At 41.6% G+C, this 20,131-nt stretch overlaps 1 protein-coding gene across 1 annotated transcript in view; it reads left to right on the top strand.

Annotated features, from left to right (window-relative positions):
• The window catches only part of LOC132385006 (breast cancer type 1 susceptibility protein homolog), a 92,333-nt gene that overhangs the window by 55,425 nt on the left and 16,777 nt on the right, over positions 1-20,131 (top strand). Inside the window, exons 15-17 of the mRNA XM_059956732.1 lie at positions 36-76; positions 12,017-12,100; positions 13,298-13,355. Of these exons, the coding sequence (XP_059812715.1) occupies positions 36-76; positions 12,017-12,100; positions 13,298-13,355 (183 nt within the window). The remainder of the gene's footprint in view (positions 1-35; positions 77-12,016; positions 12,101-13,297; positions 13,356-20,131) is intronic.

Genomic DNA, 20,131 nt, shown 5'->3' with positions numbered 1-20,131 from the left:
ACTTGAGAAAAATAATTGCATTAATTTACTTGCAGGGATCATTGAATGTTTTAACAAAAGCTCAATGATTGATGAGGTAAGTACTTTTTAAACATGCTCTGTTCAGTTTGCAATTTGGTGTGAATATTATAATACTTGCCGAGCAGAAATTAATGCACTATGGTAAATACCTGGATGTTTCAATTTGTACAGGAGCTGAGACAGATACAGTAGTGTGCAAATGTCTAGGCAGCCTAGATTTTTTAGATAAATTTTGTTTCAGATGTTTATTTTCTGTCTTCTGCATTAGTGTACCAGTGGAAAAGAGCCAAGTTTAGATTTCTAAACATTTTTCTAAAAATTAAATGTTAAAGAAATTTTTGTATTTTAAAGAAAAGTAACATTAATAGACCAGAGAGTCAAAGAAAAGTACAGCACAGAAATGTGCTCTTGGGCCCATCTAGTAAGCACTGAACTATTTAAGCTGCCTACTCCCATCAATCTGCACCGAGACCGTAGCCCTTCGTATCCCTACGGTGCATGTACCTGTCCAAGCTTTTAAATGTTGAAATTGAGCTCATGTGCACCATTTGCGCTGGCAGCTCGTTCCACACTCCCATCTGAGTCAAGAAGTTTTGCCTCATGTTCCTCTTAAACTTTTCATCTTTCACCCATGTGGTACTCCCACTCAACCTCAGTGGGGGGAAAAAACCTGCTTGCATTTACCCAGTCCATAGCCTTCATAATTTTGTATACCTCTATTCCTTGGAACGTAGAAGATTGAGGAGAGATTTGATAAAGTCCTAACCTATTCAATCTTTCCTTGTAACTCAGGTCCTCCAACATGCTTGTAAATTTTCTCTGTACTCTTTCTACCTTATTTACATGTTTCCTGTAGGTAGGTGACCAAAACTGCACACAATACTCCAAATTAAGCTTCACCCACGTCTTGTACAATTTCAACATGACATCCCATTTCCTGTACATACTTTGATTTTTGAAGGCCAAGGTACCAAAAGCCACCTGTAAGACCCTATTTACCTGTGACACCACTGTAAATGGACCTGTATTCCTAGATCCCTTTGCTCTCACACACTCCTCATTGCTTTACCGTTCACTGTGTAAGACACAGTGGGACCTGGTTGGTCCTACTGAAGTGCAACACCTCACACTTTTTCTTTTGCATTAAATTCCATCTGCCATTTTTCCAGCTGGACTAGATCCCACTGGAAGCTCTAATAGTCATCCTCACTGTCCACTACACCCACACCCCCAAATCTTGGTGTCATCTGCAAATTTGCTGCTTCAATTAATCATATTATCATCCAGATGATTGACATAGATGACAAACAACAATGGACCTACCTGCAGCACTCCACGAGTCACAGTCCTTCATTCAGATAGGCAACCATCCACTCTCTGGGGTCTCTCACATCTTGAAAGCCAAGTGACTCAAAATTCTTGACCAACCTCCCATGCAGAACCTTGTCAAATGCCTTGCTGAAGTCGATGTAGACAACATTTGCTGCCTTTCCTGGTAACTTCCTTCAAAAACTCACGCGCAAAACCATGCTGACTGTCCCTAATCAGTCCACGTCTTTCCAAATACTCGTATATCCAGTCCCTTACAATATCTTTTAATACCTCACTGGAATATAATTTCCAGGTTTATTTTGAAAGTACTTCTTAAACAGCAGGACAAAATTGGCTATGCTTCAATTCTCAGGTACCTCACCTGTCACTAAAGATTTAAATACCTCTGCAGGGGCCCTGCAATTTCTGCATTTCCCACAGGGTCCAAGGGAACACCTTGTCAGGCCCTGGGGATTCATCTACCCTAAGTTATCTCAAGATGCCACCTCTGTAATCTGTATAGGGTCCATTAAGTCAATGTTGCTTTGCCTCACTCCTATAAACTCCTGAGCAAATGCAGATGCAAAAAATCCACTTAGGATCTCCCCCACCTCTCTTGGCTCCACACATGAATTACCATTCTGATCTTCCAGGGGAACAGCTTTGTCCCTTGCAATCCTTTTGCTCTCAACATATCTGTAGACTCCCTTAGGATTCTCCTTCACTTTTTCTGCAAGAGCAACTTCATGCCTTCTTTTAGCCCTCCTGATTTCTTTGTGTTCTCTTGTGTGTCTTGTACTCCATAAATGCTTCATTTGTTCCTACCTGCCTATTCCTGCAATGCACCTCCCTGTTTGTCTTAACCATGGCCTCAATATCTCTTGAAAACCAAGGTTCCCTGCACTTGTTATCTTTATCTTTTATTCTGACAGGCACATACAAGCTTAACTTTTAACTTTATAACTTCTGAAGGCCTCCCACTTACCAAATATACCTTTGCCAGAAAACAACCTGTCCCAATCCATACTTGCCAGAACCTTTCTCATACCATCAAAATTAGCTTTACTCCAGTTTAGAATCTCAACCTGCAGACCAGACCTCTTTCTATACATTTGCTTTGAAACTGATGGCATTATGATCACTAGATGCAAAGTTACACAAACTCCTGTCACCTGCCTTGTCTCATTCTCTATTAGCAGATAAAGTTTCACATACTCTCATTGGGGCTTCTATGTACTGATGAAGGAAACTTTCCTGAACTTATTTGACAGACTCTATTCTTTCTAGTTCTTTTACAGTATTGGATTCCCAGTCAATATGTGGAAAGTTAAAATCACCTACTATAACAACCTTGTGTTTCTCGCAACAGTCTGCGATCACTCTACAATTTTTTTTTCCCTCTAAATCCCGAGGTCTATTGGGTGGTCTGTAATATAGACCTATTAATGTGGTCATGCCTTTCTTATTCCTTAGTTCCAGCCATAGCACCTCACTAGAGTTCTCCAGTCTGTCCTGATTAAGCCCTGCCATGGCATTAGACCATGACATAGGAGCAGAATTAGGCCTTTTGGCCCATCGAGTCTGCTCCATCATTCAATCATGGCTGATCCTTTTTTTTCTCCTCCTCAACCCCAGTTTCCGGCCTTCTCTCCGTAACCTTTGATGCCATGTCCATTCAAGAATCTATCAATCTCAGCCTTAAATACACCCAACAACCTGGCCTCCACAGCTACCTGTGGTAATAAATACCACAAATTCATTACCCTCTGGCTAAAGAAATTTCTCTGCATCTGTTTTATGGACACTCCTCTATCCTGAGGCTGAGCCCTCTGTCCTAGACTCTCCCACCATGGGAAACATCCCTTTCATATCTACTCTGTCTAGGCCTTTCAATATTTGAAAGGTTTCAATGAAATCCCCCTCATCCTTCTAAATTCTAGCAAGTATAGACCCATATGAAAACACTTTCACTCCCGGAATCATCTTTGTGACCTTCCTGTGGACCCTCTCCAATGCCAGCACATCTTTTCTTAGATGAGCCCAAAACTGTTCACAACACTCAAGGTGAGGCCTCACCAGTGCCTTAAAGCTTCAACATCTCATCCCTGCTCTTTTATTAAAGACCTCTTGAAATAAATGCTAACATTGCATTTGCCTTCCTCACCATGGACTCTACCTGCAAGTTAACTTTTTGGGTATTCTGCACGAGGACTCCCAGGTCCCTTTGCAGCCCAGATTTTTGGATTTTCTCCCCATTTAGAAAATAGTCTGCACTTTTATTTCTACTACCAAAGTGCATGGCCATACATTTTCCAACATTGTATTTCATTTGCCACATTCTTACTCCTTCTCCTAATCTATCTAAATCCTTCTGCAGCCTGCCTGTTTCATCAACACTATCTGCCCCTCCACCAATCTTCGTATCATCTACAAAGTTGTCGACAAAGCCACCTATTCCATCATCATTGATACACAGCATAAAAAGTAGCAGTCCCAAGCCCTTAACTTGGTAAGCAGCCTCGTGTGGCACCTTGTCACAGGCCTTCTGAATGTCCAAATATTTAATATCCACTATATCTCATTTTTCCTTAAGGAAACCATGCTGACTTTGCCCTATCTTGTCCTATGTCACCAAGTACTCCTTAACCTCATCCTTAACAATTGACTCCAACATCTTCCCAATCACTGAGGTCAGGTTAACTAATTTCCTTTCTGTTGCCTTCCTCCGTTCTTAAAGAGTGGAATTTGCAATTTTCCATGCCAGAGTCCAATGATTTTTGAAAGATCATTGCTAATGCCTCCAACAAGCTCGAACGCTACCTCTTTCAGACCCCTAGGCTGCAGTTCATCTGGCCTGGGTGACTTGTGTACCCTTGGTTCTTACAACTTTTTGAGAGCCTTCTCCATTGTAATAGTAACAGCACTCAACTTCTCCCTCATACAGTACAACATTTGGTACACTGTTAGTGTCTTCCACAGTGAAGACTGATGCAAAATACACATTTAGTTCATCTGCCATCTCCTTGACACCCATTATTTCTCCGGCTTCATTTTCTAGCTGTCCTGTATCCACTTTGATATTGTTTGCTATCTTGCTTTCATATTTCATTTTTTCCCACCTAATGATTCTTTTAGCTGCTCTCTGAAGGTTTTTAAAATCTTCCCAATCGTCTAACTTCCCACTAATTTTTGCTTTGTTATATGCCCTCTTTTTTGCTTTTGCATTAGCTTTGATTTCCCTTGTCAACCACAGTTGTACTATTTTGCCATTTGAGTATTTCTTCACTTTTGGAATAGATCTGTCCTCTGCCTTCCTCATTTTTTCCCCAGAAACTCGTGCCATTTCTGCTCTGCTGTCATCCCGACCAGCATCTCCTTCCAAATTACTTTGGCCAACTCCTCTCTCATACCACTGCTACATCAGACTTTACTTTCTCTCTATCAAATTTCAAGTTGAACTCAATCCTATTGTGATCACTGGCTCATAAGGGCTCTTTTACCTTAAGCTCCCTGATTGCCTCCAGTTCATTCCATAACACCCAATCCAGTATAGCTGATCCCCGAGTAGGCTCAACAACAAACTGCTCTAAAAAGCCATCTCGTAGGCATCCAACAAACTCTCTCTTGAGTTCCATTACCAACCTGATTTTCCCCAATCAACCTGCAAGTTTAAAATCTCCCATGACCATCATAACATTGCCCTTTTGACATGCTTTTTCTATTTCCTGTTGTAATCTGTGGTCCACATCCCAGCTGCTGTTGGGAGGCCTGCATATAACGGCCATCAGAGTCCTTTTACCCTTGCAGTTTCTTAACTCACCCCACTAGGGTTCAACATCTTCTGATCCTATGTCACATCTTTCTACTGATTTGATGCAATTCATTACCAGCAGAGCCACGCCCACCCCCGCTGCTGACTTCCCTACCTTCCAATACAACATGTAACCTTGCACATTCAGCTCCTAACTACAACCATCCTTCAGCCATGCTTCAGTAATGGCCACAACATCATACCCAGCAATCTGTAAAAGTGTAACAAGATCATTCACCTTATTTCTTATACTCTGTGCATTGAAATATGACAATTTTGAGTGCTGTATTTACTACCCTTTTAGATTTTGCCTCCCTAATGCACTGATACTTGCGCTGCTGGTTGCAATTTTACCTATCATCTGCCTGCCCTTCCTGATGGTCTGACTGCATGCTATCTTTTTTTTTAAAAAACATTCATTCTATCATGAGTACCTTCATTCTGGTTCACATCCCCCTGCCAAATTAGTTCATATCCTTCCCAACAGCTCTAACAAAGCTGCATGTGAGAATATTGGTTCCCCTTGGGTTCAGGTGCACCCTGTCTCTTCTGTGCAGGTCATACCTCCCCAAGAGAGATCCTAATAATCCCAAAGAATTTTCCCTGACTTGTAACACCACCCCTCCTCCTTTAATCCCTCCTGCAACCAAGTCTCACTAATGGCAACAACATCATAATTCCAGGCCTTGACCCATGCCCTGAGCTCATCTGCCTTTTCTACAATACTACTTGCATTGAAATATATGCAGCTCAGGATATTACTTACACCGTGCTCAACCTTTTCCTGACTTTGTCTGATGTCTTAACAATATCATTTTCCAGAACCTCTCTGCTATCTGTTCTGGTTCTCATCCCCCTGCAGCTCGAGTTTAAACCCACCTGTGTGTACTAGCAAACCTTCCTGAAAGGATATTAATCCCCTCCAGTTCAGGTGCAAACCATCTCTTCTGTAAGGTCCCACATTTTCTGGAAGAGAGCCCAATGATTCAAAAATCTAATGTTCTCCCTCTACACCAACTCCTTAGCCACATGCTATACTGTATATAATCTTCCTACTTCTAGCCTTACTAGCACGTGGCATGGGTAGCAATCGTCCCACTTAACAATGCTGAGGACTTGATCAGAGCTGTCCCAGATCCTGGCTCCTGGGAGGCAAAGTACAATCCAGGAATCCTGTTCTTGTCCACAGAACCTCTTTATTTGTTCTCCTAATTAAAGAATCTGGTATCCCACAGCTTGTACACCCCCCCCCCCCCCCAAGTCACCGAGATAGACTGCTGTGGTTTTCCTCTGCTAGTCACTTTTTTCTCCCTCTCCCTCTCCCCCTCCCCCCCCCCCACCCCCATTACTATCCAAAGTGAAATGCCTGTTGCTGAGGGGGAGGCCACATGGGTATTCTGCACTGGCTGTTTAACCCTTTTTTTAAAAAAAATAAAACAATATAAGTTTATTTACATCACTAATACACAAGATACAGACATTCAATATTTACAAGACAGTAAGTATACCCAAATTAAGATATAATTACTACCATCTGTGAAACAGTCAATACCCCACCGGCCAGCGGCCACTGCTCTTGGAAGTCCCCCAATGTGCCCATGGCAACCATTGCTCTCTCTCCCCAAGGACAGCCGGGCACAAACATATCCTCAGAAAAGGGGCAGGCATTTGGCTGGGGCATTCACAGGTCTAGGTGGTCCTCCATTTTCTGCCATCTAGACCTGTGAATGGCCATCTTGTCCAGGCCTAGGACCAAGCCCACCAGGAGATCCTCCTCACATCCCGTCCCCTTCTGAACTGGGTGCCCATAGATGAGGAGCATGGGACTAAAGTGCAGCCAGAACCTCAACAGCAGCCCCTTACATTCCGTGTATGCATAGTACACTGACTCTTCCTGCCCACAGAATGGTCAGGTGGACAGGATGTCAGTGAACCTCATCAAGAACCTGATCTATGGTACTGCCCAATGCAACATCTTCCACCCCAGGTTCCCAATGTACAGGCAAAGCAACCCTGCGTAAAGAGACTTCTGCTGGGGGTGACAGATGGTAACGTGGACCACCGAGGCAAGTCCAGTCAGCAGACGAAGGCAAGGAAGTGAAAGGTGTGCAGGTGCAGCCCATGCAAGAAATGCTTCGGAGCATTACGGAATGGCACAGTGGGCATCCCCGTGAGAAGGCTTACCTTGTGCAAGACCCTCTCCCACGTAGTGTCCCAAGGCCTAGGTCCGACGAGCACATTGGGTGGTGGTGCAGCCCTCCACTTCCCCACGCCTTCCTGACACCCACCATAATATGATTGGGACCAGTCCCCCCAGCAGCTAGCACACCGTCCAACGGTGCAGGAGAAGCCTGCCTGGATGAGGCCAGACCCCATACCCTCCACAATTCCTGGTAGAAGCAGGGTAGTTCCCTTAGAGCAGCACAGCTGACACCGTCTGCCAGTATTTGCATGCTTTCCTGCAGGTAGCATCCCTGGTGGAGAAAGTGCATCGCCAGCGTGTGCCATCTCGGAGAGTGGTCACAGGACAGGTATCTGCAGGGTCCTCGGGCAGAGAGCCACCAGCTGGGTGTGCACACACACCAAGGACTGGCCGCACTCTGCAATTGGCTCAGGACTGTTTAACCTCTCTTCCCTTCCTGACTGTCACCCAGTTTCCTGTGCCCTGCACCTTGGGCTTAGCTACCTCTCTATCTGGCCAGTCTGTCATCCCCTCAGTCTCCCGAATGATCTGGAGTTTATCCAGTTCCAGCTCCAACTCCTTAACGTGGAGTGTTAGAAGCTGCAGCTGGGTGCACTTCTCACAGGTGTAGTTGTCAGGGACACTGGAGGTCACCGTACTTTCCCACATCCCGCAAGAGGAGCATTCCACTATCCTGCCCGTCATCTCTACCGTTCTAACTGAGCAAATATAAAGAAGGAAGAACAATAAACTTTGGGGTGGGGGGGAGAATCTATCTACAGCTTTTCACTTTCTCTCATTCAAGCCTCTCCTCGCTGAAGCCTCAAAATCCCCACTCTAGCACTGTCCACTCCAGCAATGGCCACTCTGATTGCCCCTGCCTTATTATAATTTGTTCTTGCCAATCAATCCCAATCACTGGGCTATTGCTCAAAAAGCTGAACTGCTGCAATTTGATGGCTCATGTACTCAATCAGCGAACCTGAGTGAGCTCCATCTTAACGAATTACCACTTTTGAAATAAATACATGATTATTTTGTAGGTATATAGTCCAGTGTATGATTAAGCAAGGATAACAAATCGGTACAAATGATCGATGACATAATGAGTTGAATGAACTAAACTGATTAACTGAAACAGAAATGCGTATAGAAGGAATTAAACTGGACAAAGGACAGCCAAAGGTGAGGGTGTGGTAGATGTATCAGTTTAATCTTCAAATCATCAATTCTTGCACCATGGCAAGAGTGAGCATAGCAACGAGACACACCTGCATCAGCAAGGTCTCTCCCAGACAGAGATTTGAAGATGTGCTGTCCAAGCTGTTCTGAAGAAGCACAAAGAAACTGGCAAGGTTGAGGACCAGAAACGCAGTGGTCGGCCACAGAAACTGCAGCGGACGAGAGAGATATCAAACTTGAGGTCCTTTCTAAATCAGAAGGCCAGCACTGCTATCAGCTCTGAACTCATGGAAACCACTGGAACCTAAGTACACCCTTCTACAATCTGGAGAACTCTTGTCAGAAGTGGTATTCATGGAAGAGTTGCTGCCAAAAAGCTATTCCTCTGAAGTGGAAGCAAAAGCAAGAGACTCTCCTGCGCACAACACAAGGACTGGGGTGCTGAACAATGGAAGCAAGTGCTCTGGACTGACGAGACAGAATTTGATATTTTTGGCTCAAGCAAAAGGCAGTTTGCCCATAGAAGAGCTGGAGAGTACTACATGGATGAGTGTCTGTGGCCAACAGTGAAGCATGGTGGAGGTTCATTGCTTGTTTGGGGCTGAATTTTTGCAAATGGGGTTGGTGATCTGGTCAGAAAATTATGGAATCTTCAATGCTGAGAAGTTCAAACAGATTTTCATCCATCATGCAGTGTCATCAGTGAGGCATCTGATTGTCCTGCTGCAGAATGAAGTTGTGACCAATGATCCCAAACACATGGCCAAAGTCATAAAGAACTATCTTCGGTGAAAGGAAAAATGAGTTCTACAACAGATGGTATGGTCTCCACAGAGCCCTGATCAACATCATCGAGGCTGTCTGGGATTACCTGGAGAGACGGAAGCAAGTGAAACAGCTAAAGTTTGCAGAACTGTGGCAAATTCTCAAAGATGCTTGGAACAACCTACCAGACAATTTTCTTCTTAAACTTCATGGCAGTGTATCTAAGAGAATGATAGTTTTAAAGGCAAAGGGTGGTCACACCAAATATTGATTTGATTAGTTTTTTACTGTTTACTGATCTTCAGAGTAAATTTCTGGATATTTAGAAACTTTTCATTTTATTATTTTTGATAGCATCTTCACTTTACAGAATTTTTTTGCACTAAGACTTTTGCACAATACTATATGTAATTAGTAATTTGCTTCACCAGCTTTTATTCGTGGGTTCTGCATATGGCTGGCAAAGCCAGATTTTATTGCTCATCTTAAATGCTGGGCTATTTCAATGGATGATTATGACTCAGCTGTATTAGAGTGACTTGAATGCTAGACTAGATAAATGTGCTGAACTTCTTTCCTTGAGGAACATTGGTAAATTACATGTAATTTTAGAACAATCTATTGTAATAGCCAAATCTGCCACCAGCTTCAAAGAGATGTATTTAGTTGCTTGAAGCTAATGCTAAACTATCATGGTGAAATTGAAACTATATCACTTAATCTAGCCCAGGCCTTGTATTAGTCCAGAATCTATCCTCCTGAACATTTAGCTGATGTTTTCAAGAATCTTGTTGTAGACCACTTTCCAGTTCTGTGGAGCCATTTTCACGAAATTTGCCTTTACCTTCTGTGAGCCAGCAGCCTTTGAGAGCCTGAGGAAAAGGTCTCAAACTCAACTCAAATGTCATAGTCCACTGGGTAGTAGTTAACCACCCACAAAGGGCAATGTTGTACAATTGGTAACAGGTCATTAGAATAACACAATATTGCTGATGTTGAGCGCATCATTGAATGTGCCGGTAGAGATTTGGAGTTTGCTCTCCAAATGCCCTTTTACATATGTGTTGTCTGTGTGAAGCTGGGTTGAACTGAATTTGGAGTATTTGATGCAGGTTGAATGGTTCCCTGTTGGCCTTGTAGATTAATTCCATTACAGTGGGGAAACTTGCTGCTGCATTGTGATAAGAGAGTAAATCACTTTGTAATTTTGTATTTTTACACAAAGTATATTATATATGTGTATTGCTTAGTCATTTTGTACATCTTGATATTCCTTTTTGATGTTTCCATTCAATTTGCATAACCATTTGCTTTGCATGACTATGAGCTAAGGAAAACTTTATTTTATACTTGTGCAGAATAGGTTCTTTTTTATGGTCATCTACTTAAATGCTATCTGAACATCTGTCTTCTCTTCAAGACACAAAATCAATAGTTTGCAGCTAACAGTGATAAATTACCCATCCAGTGCATTTGAAATATTATATAATAAAACCTACTTAATTTCTTTTTGTTAAGCAAAGGTTTGTGAACAAGTTGAGCATAAGCTAACAGGATGATAGAATCTGAAAGGCTGCAATTGCAGTGGGGAGAAACAAGCCAACTGAAGTGGATCACTAACTTGGGCATACATTTATTGTTCACCCACCATCAGTTCTCCAAAAGCAATAGTTAAAAATATGCAAAATCTAGTTGCCTGAGCTCAGAACATTCTGACTTGTAAATAAGTCAGTTACATAACACAAAATCAGGCATCTTTTCCATGCCAACCAAGATACCTATCTGAACTAATTCCATTTGACTTCTATCCTTCTAAATCTTTCCGATCTGTTAACTTGTCCAAATGTCTTCTAAATGCTATAATTGTACCTACTTCTACACAGTCTGGCAGCTCAGTTCATATACCCACCATCCTTTGTTTGTGGGGGGGGGGGGGGGAGCTTGTTTCTCTGGTCCGCTGTAAATCTTTCCCATCTCACTTTAACTATATGCCCTCTTTTTTTTTAGACTCCCTTACCCTGCGAAAAATCTACTGTAATCCACCTTATCTATGCCCCTCATGATTTGGTGAATCTCTCAGGCCACCATTCTCCCTTCTTCTCCTCCTCCCCCACTTCCTTTGCCCCAAGGAAATCAACCCTAGCCTTTTGTAACTCGAGGCTGCCAGTCCCAGAAACATGCTTGTGAATGTCTTATGAACTCCAGCTTAATCACGTTTTTTTATTAGTATGGTGGGTGGTCAGAATGGCACACAATGTTCCAGATGTCCTGTACAGCTGTAACATGGTGTCCCAAGTCTGGTACTCAGTCCTGTCCATTCAAGGTAACAATACCATATGCCTTCACAACTTTTTCTACTTGTGTTGCTGCTTTCAGGGAGCTGGGTACCTGTACCCTCTCTGTTCTACAACAGTCCAGAGAACCCTGTCACTTGGCAAGTAAATGTTATGTTGCCACTGTTTATTTTCCTACTTTGTGATTTCCTTTGGCTATTGGATTCAATCTTGGTCTCAGTTGAGCATAAAACCTTTATACTGCTTCAGTGTCCATTCTCCCCTCGGGAACTCTTACTAAGAGGAAAAAAAACATTGCAATGTAGTGCAGAGGTGGAAACTATTTTCTAAACTACAATACCCACACATGAGTATAGTTTTGTCTCATAGATATTGTAAAGTTAGTGGCTGGATGTGTGTACTATTCTTGAAAATGGGTGTTAAAATTTGAAATTTTCTTAAATTTTGCAGCTTGAGTTTGAGGTGCAAGGTGATGTAATCAATGGAAGAAATCACAATGGTCCAAGAAAAGCAAGAAAAACGTTTGATGGAAAAGTAAGATCACTGACTTGTAATGCCAGCTGCTCTTTTTCTTGTTTCCCCCATCCCAATCCTCTTTCCAGGGAACACATTTTTTTATAACAGGCACGAATTTGCTTTTCCAATTAAAAAAAAAATCTCATTCCCAGGATGACTTGTCTTCGGCTTCTTGTCAATTGATTACTTTAATTTCTACTGATGAAATAGCTGAGCAACTAATTGTCATCTGGAATAATATGAACTGTTCTGCTTGCATTACTGTGAAATGTGTACATAGGGGATTGTAGTTTGGTTGCCATCTTTCAAGTGAGTAAAGAACTCCGTAGGGAATCCTTGTGAGCCTGATGGACCTTGGACATCTGGCATATGGAAGATCATTTCCAATGCTCCAATATAAGCTTAAAAAAATCAAATGTCATTTTAGTAGTTTAATCAGTGACAAAACGACTTGTTGGCATCTAATTGCTAAAGTTCCCTAAAGAGTTTAATTAATGAATAACAATTTTAAATCAGTCTGTGGCTATAAAATGGGTTACTAAGTTATTAGCAAATAACCAGAGAATTTTATTACAGTTTCATGATTAAATTGTATGTTGGTACCACTTATTGCAGGACCATCCTACATTTACTAGAATATTACTATGTCTCTATATAGCAGGCTGCATGATAAAATGTTAACCAATTGATTTAGAAACCTATCGATTACAAGTGCAGATATCCTCATCATCATGCCCATCATGTTTTCACTTCTAAAACTTTCTATCATAACTCAGATACCTGTATTTTGTCTGTGCTAAATCACAGCCACTCACTGCCCATTTTCTCACTGGCTCCCCACTTGCCCAATGTAAGAGATTTAACGCTCCTGGACTCAGCAACACACATTCTATAAGCATTTCACTTCTTTTGCATTACCTTTTCTACCTTTTGCCTTTAAACCTGAGCTTGTATGCCTCTCTCAGAAGAACTAGCTACCTCAGATCTGGTCAGTTATTCCTTTCACAAATCATGTTGTTCATGAGGAAATTCAACTATATGAACAGGTGTGATCTTCCTCCCAATTCCCAGAACAGCCTAGGAGCATTTTGGGTGTCAGTTCTGTAAAATGTCAAATGAAAATACTGTATACAAGTATTATTTATCTTTAATATTGAAACTATTAGTTCTGATCAGTTATGTTTTGGCTAATATTTGTTTTTAATTATTTCTCAGCTACTATTAAATAATTATGAAATTTGCTGCTATGGTTCCTTTACGGGAATGAGTAGAGGTAAGAGCTTTCAATAACCTATCAAACTTTTCTGAGAGCAATGTGGGCAAAACCATTTGATTTCAAAATTTGGATTCAAGCAAGCTTTATAGATTATTATAGTTCTCAAGTAAACATTACATAATCAGATTTATTTACTATATAATGTATATTATCCAGTTCTTTTACACAGATTAACCATAAAATAGTGTTCCACTCATGGTGTAATAAATATGGACTTAATGGATTTGGGTGCTGGCAGGTGTTTCTTGTGATGATGAATATGTATTTGATCAGTGCAGCAAGATTGGGTTTCTGTTTTTCATTGGTTAATGGCTTTACAACAGATAAATTGCTGGTACAGTATTGCTGCTTTTGGTTCAGTATAACTAATACATGAGCATAAGAATTAGGAGCAGGAGTTGGCCATCTGGCCCTTTGAGCATGCTCTGCCATTCATCAAGGTCAGGTCTAATCTTCCACCTCAGCTTCATTGCCTTAATATCCAGCAATCTATTGATTTTTTTTTATGTTGAATGAACTCGGACTGATCCTCAACTGCTAGGAGAAAAACTCTGAAGATTCATTATCCTGTGACTGAAGAAATGTTGTCTTCATCTATAGTCTGAGATAATGGTGCCGTTCCCCCATCCCCACCCTGGCCCTATGCTCCTCAGCTGAGGAAACAATGTTCCTGCATCCATTCTGAGCCCTGGAAGCATTTTGAAAGTTTCAATCTGATCACTCATTCTTTTGAAGTCCAAAAAAATCCTTGGCTTGCTTCGTCTCTCCTCATACAGCAGTAGTACAAGTCTAGAAACCAGTATGATGAATATTTCTTGTATGCCCTCGAGGGCAAAATGCCCTTTGTTAAGAAAAACCAAAGCTACACTATGCCCCATGTTATAAATTTGGATTGCAATAAGATGTAATTAATACTTTAAACAAATTGTCTCATAATAAAGTCAAGCATACTATTTGCCTTACAAATTGCTCTTCCCACATTAGCTTTCAGTGATGTGTATGCAAGAACACTAAACATCAACATTTCCCAATTTGTCATTTGTAACTACTCTGCTTTTCTGTTTTGTGCATTGAAGTAGATAATCTTGCATTTTCCCATGTCAAGTAGGTGAAGTAGTCATGCAGTAGCTATTGTCAGGTTAGTAATGCAGAGATCAGAGTTAATTCTCAGCATGGCACGAGTGTAATTTAAAATGTTAATTATCTGAATTTTGGAGGGGTGTTGAGATACAAACTTGGTGACAAAGACCTTGAAAATGTTGATTGGGTAAATTTTAAAAAATGGTTTGCTAGCATTTGGAAGGAAAGGAAAGCTACCATTCTTGCCCAGACTGCCCTGTAGCTGACTCCTGGCCCATGTAGTTGACAGTTCCTGTAGATGCCTTTTGAAGATGCCACTCATTTGTGCCATCACCGCTGGAGCAGCAGTCAAATTGGACAAACAAGATGGCCTCGGCCTAGAAACCGAATTCAGATGTGACGAAATAGTTTCCTCCCAAATGACCAGCTGAAGTTCCCAAGACATCTGGGACTGTTCCCTAAATTGCAAGCACAGGCCCATAGACTAACCAAAGAACAGCCTTTTATACTCGTACTGATGAATGAAAGTCTTGTAGACAATGTGCCAGACTATCACATTCCCTGAGTGTATCTTGTCTTACCAGCAGGACCAACTAATCTTGGTGGCGACATTGTTTTACACAGGTAGGAGAGAGTAGTCAATGGGGTCGTCTGTGTTGACTCTAGTTCCCATGTATTTTTGTGACGTGATTAGACCAAACACAGGCAAGGAAAACCACCACTGATTACCACTGCTGTTCCTGGAGCTCATGAATCACTGCTGATGGGAGATGATAGGTGGAAGTGACAAAGGGCTAAAGAAGATAGAATCTGACAGGAGAGGATGGTAGACCATGAAATAAAGGGAAGGTGTTGAGGAGGGGAAATGGAGAGCAATGTGGGGGTTATTTGCATATTAGGAGGATGGGGAAGAAGAAAAATGCGGTGATGGAGCCAATGGGATAAGAGCAAAAGGGGTAGGAAGATCAGGGAGTGGTTACTGGAAGGTAGACAAATCAATGTTCAGAAGTGCATGCTGGGACCGGCACCAGGCAGAGTTAAATAAAAATGAGCAGCTTGGTGAACTGCAATGTGGAATGACGTAGTTTTTGCGCTCCCCAGCATTAAAACCAAGTGATCTCATAACCAGGGGATCAGAGCTCTGCATATCTGGCAGAGAAAGGGAAAGGTCATTACACAGCTAACTGCAAGACCATTCCCATCCTTAGTAGTGGTGTGACCCACCATGCGAGTTCTGAGGAAAAACCCAAAATACTTACAATTATGTTCAGCCAGAAGAGCTGAGTAAATTATCCATCTTGGCTTCTGCTTGAGAGCCTTACCATCACAGAAGTCTGTCTCCAAACAATTTGATTCACACCATGTGATATCAAGATATGAGTGAGAGTATTAGATATAGCAAAGACTGTGGGACCAGATAACGGCCCTTTGACAGGACTGAAGACTTCTGCCCAGAACTTGTGGTACTTCAAGCTATGCTGCTCCAGTAAAATTAAAACGCAGGCATCTACCCAACATTGTGGAAAATTGCCTAAGTATGTTGTGTTCTCAAAAATAGAATATTAATACTCTCATTCATTCGCAACGTGATAAAGTTGTTGAATATTCTGTCAAACAGCGCTTCATTGTAATCAGCCTACTCATTTGTGCCTAGTTTGCATTTTGCTAGCACCACACTGCCTTGGCCCCATGTATGGACCAAAGAACTGCGTTTTGGAGAAATGGTGATTGTGACTGACAAAATGTGACATCAAGCACACTGGTAAAGCTGAAGACAGTGGGTATCATAAGAAAAGTTTTCTGTGTTTAGAGCCCTACCTTGTGCAAAAGAAGATGATTGTAGTTGGAATTCATCCATCCTTGTCCAAGGAACAATCTTAACTCCTTCCGTCATAAGGTCAAAGGTGGGGGTGTTGCTGTTGATTGGACAATGTTCAATTACATTCACAATTCCTTTCTTTCTAAATCTTTTTATTAGTAAATTACATTCACAATTCCTTAGCAAATGAAGTAGCACCTGTCTACATGTGGTAAGTCTCAGACTGCATTTGAACATGGGAAAAATTGAAACAAGTGCCATGTGTTGACAGTTTCCAGCAGGTAAGCATCTGAGCATTTGTCCTTGACATTGCACGGCATTATAGCAAAGTCTCCCACTATGAATCTCCAGTTACCAGAAACAGGCCTGGATTTCCCATAAATGCCCCATGCAAGGTACGATCTTGTATCTGCCTAAGGTTTTGGGAAGCTGGTATTGTAAGACATTTTTTGTACATTTTGCTAAAGTTTGATACTTCCCAAGGTCTGTACATCCGCATTATCAGTAATTCAGAATGTTTGTTAGCTATTCAGAACTTGTTTGGTCATTTCATTAAATAATGCTTGATATCTTCGTCAACTGCATGCCTTTTTAAAATTTGTGAAGTCAGAGACAAGTTCTACTTTGTAGACTATTACCTTTGTAGAAAGCATTCCTGATTTTTTTCACCCTTGTGCAAATCGGGGTTCTTGATGAACTCCGAAGTTACTTGGTTCTAAAATTAAGACTACACTTTCCCCACTGGAAAGTGTTTATGTATGACTTTTGGATATTCATAAAACGTAGTTACTGGGGATAGCACCTGCGCCTTGTCCTTCAAAATAGTATCAAAAGATCTTATACCTTTTATAGATTTGTGGTCCCAGTTTAACATTTTATTGGAAAGGCGTCACCTCTGATAATGTAGCACACTCTGGTAGAACATTAGAATATCAATTTAGATTTTTTCCATTCAAATTTCCAGAGAATGTCTTGAACTCATTACCTTCTGCAGCTGCTTCAATTCTCAAGTTTTTTTAAAATCCTGGAGGGTAGGGTGTATCGGGTTCAGCACTCTGTCTGCTTGGGGGGGAGTTGCAGGATTGGATATTAGAGAAGAAAATATTGAAGAGCACTCATAGTTGGTTGTACATTTGATTTTTGTCCATGGTCATGGAGCCCTTGTAATTATGCAGTATACTGCAGTGGGAGGGACAGTGGCTTGAGCTTATAATTATGTGACCTGCACTGTGCTAGAAACAGCAAAGAGAAGACTGACTTCATGGCAAGGGAGGAGGAGAGTGAAATTAAAGGATGTGTTCCTGTGCTGTCCACTGCATTGCAGTCTGTAGCAACTGAGATATGGAGAAACAGTTTCAGTTAATTCAAAAGTGGTGCTGATGGTTTAAAAAAAAACTAGCAATGTCAGTGTTGTAGTGGCAAAGAGAAAAATAAGATGCAATATTTCCTGATTTGTGTAGGAAAAAAAATTAGCCATGAGTAGCTGCCACTTGTTCAAATAAAGTCTTTTATCTACCTTATTATACTACTTTCATGATAGCTAAAAGCAGTTTAAAAATTAATCAAAACAGTTGTGCATCTGGCCTTATCGTCACTGAATTCCAACTGCAACCATGGCAACTACAATTACCTTTAAGCACTCTGGAATGTCACTGCAAAATAAATTCACTAGTGCTATGCAGCTGACCTAAACAAAATCACTTCCACAGCCAATAGCTTACTTTCTACTTGTACTCTTAAGTGAAACAATGCCAACAAATTACTAATTGAAGTTGAAGCATGGCAAGATTGTCATGCTTTCAAACAGCACAAATTCCATAATGATGCCTGTGTCATTATTCTCTGGTGCAGAAATTGAAACAGCTAAGATGTGAAATGAAAGTGAAAATTGGTAGCTCCAGTTGGCTGCCTGTTTGTAGGGTTGTTCACCAAACCTGGAAGTTAGGTTGCAAACTTTTCATCACCAGTCGAGATGACATCATCAGTGCGCAATTGAGTGTTGTTTCTGCCAAGTGCTTGCATTTATATTGATCCAACTTGTTCTGACTGGTTGACTGTCATGCTGGCCCATAACCCTGGTTATCAGCCATTGTGTGTGTTCGTTTCTCGGGTGTCCATGGCTCACCCCTTGGCCCCGATCTTGCAGACGCATAGGTTCATAAATTGCGTCCAGATCAATATGCTTGTTGATCATCTTCTGTTGAATGCCAAATCTGGCAGCTGGCAAAGCAAATAACCGCTCCATCTGTTTTGATCTTGGAAGTCTTGTTTAAAGAATAAACGCTAGAAACTAAACATTAAAAAATGATTTCTCTCTGCACCCAGATACAAACAACATGCAGCACAGAGGCCATTTGACCTGTCATATCCATGATGATCCAAAAAAGAGCTTACACACTTGAGTTTACCTGAGAAGTTTAGAAGTGTAACCCTCTCACCAGGGCTTGTGCACAAACTACTCGTTAGCTAACTCCACTAATAGCCATGTGACTCAGTGGTGAGAAGGCCACCTTTCATAAGCAATATATGTCTAGGGTCAGTATTAATAGGGGTTCAACTAAGCAGGAAAGTGGGAATGTTCCGTGGAGGTACATGCAGGAACAGCAGGCAGTGAAGAAAGCTAATGGCATGCTGACTTTTATAACAAGAGGAATTGAGTATAGGAGTAAAGAGGTCCTTCGGCAGCTGTACAGGGCCCTGGTGAGACTCCACCTTGTGTGCAGTTTTGGTCTCCAAATTTGAGGAAGGGCATTCTTGCTATTGAGGGAGTGCAGCGTAGGTTCACAAGGTTAATTCCCGGAATGGCGGGACTGTCATATGTTGAATGATTGGAGCAACTGGGCTTGTATACACTGGGATTTAGAAGGATGAGAAGGGATCTGATTGAAACATATAAGATTATTAAGGGATTGGACACGCTGGAGGCAGGAAGTATGTTCTCGCTGATGGTTGAGTCCAGAACTAGAGGCCACAGTTTAAGAATAAGGGGTAGGCTATTTAGAACAGAGATGTGGAAAAACTTTTTCACCCAGAGAGTGGTGGATATGTGGAATGCTCTGCCCCAGAAGGCAGTAGAGGCCAAGTCTCTGGATGCATTCAAGAGAGAGTTAGATAGAGCTCTTATAGATAGTGGGGTCAAGGGATATGGGGAGAGGGCAGGAACAGGGTACTGATTGTGTATGATCAGCCATGATCACAGTGAATGGTGGTGCTGGCTAGAAGGGCCGAATGGCCTACTCCTGCACCTACTGTCTATTGACATGCTTTTAAGGTGAGAGGGGGCAGGTTGAAATGAGATACACTGGGCAAGTTTTATTCTCTCTTCCCCCTCCCCCCCCACCCCAGGAATGGTAGGTGCTTGGAATGGACTCCCAAGGGTGGTGGTGGAGGCAAGTACAATAGAGGCTTTCAAGAAGTTCCTAGATGGGCACAGGAATTGGAATAATATGGATATTTTGTAGGCAGAATGGATTAATTAGGCAATTACTAATTTAATTAGATTGGTACAACATTGTGGACTGATTGGTCTGTGCCTATGTTGTACTGTTCAATGTTCTAAATGTAGTGAGGATTTCCGTGGCCCTTTCAGTCAGCAAGTTGCAGAACCTCACTACCCATCAGCTGGTGGGGGGGGGGATGTTTTCCTCATTTCCCATCTAATCCTTTTAGCAGTTACTTTAAAATCATGTTCCCTGTTTTCTGACACCTCTACTGATTCTTTTTAAAAAGTCCTATCTAATCTACATGCGCCTCATAATTTTATACACATTGTTGAATTCTTCCCATTATTTGGAACAGTTGTAACATAGCAAGTTCATTTTATCAATCTATTTGTCTTTACAATTTTACAGTTCTGCAGCATCCATTTTAATCA

The sequence above is a fragment of the Hypanus sabinus genome, chromosome X1 (genome assembly GCF_030144855.1).
Source record: "Hypanus sabinus isolate sHypSab1 chromosome X1, sHypSab1.hap1, whole genome shotgun sequence".
In the NCBI taxonomy this organism is placed as follows: domain Eukaryota; kingdom Metazoa; phylum Chordata; class Chondrichthyes; order Myliobatiformes; family Dasyatidae; genus Hypanus; species Hypanus sabinus.
The sequence above is the reverse complement of the archived record's forward strand: the minus strand, read 5'-3'. Positions and strand labels throughout refer to the sequence as shown.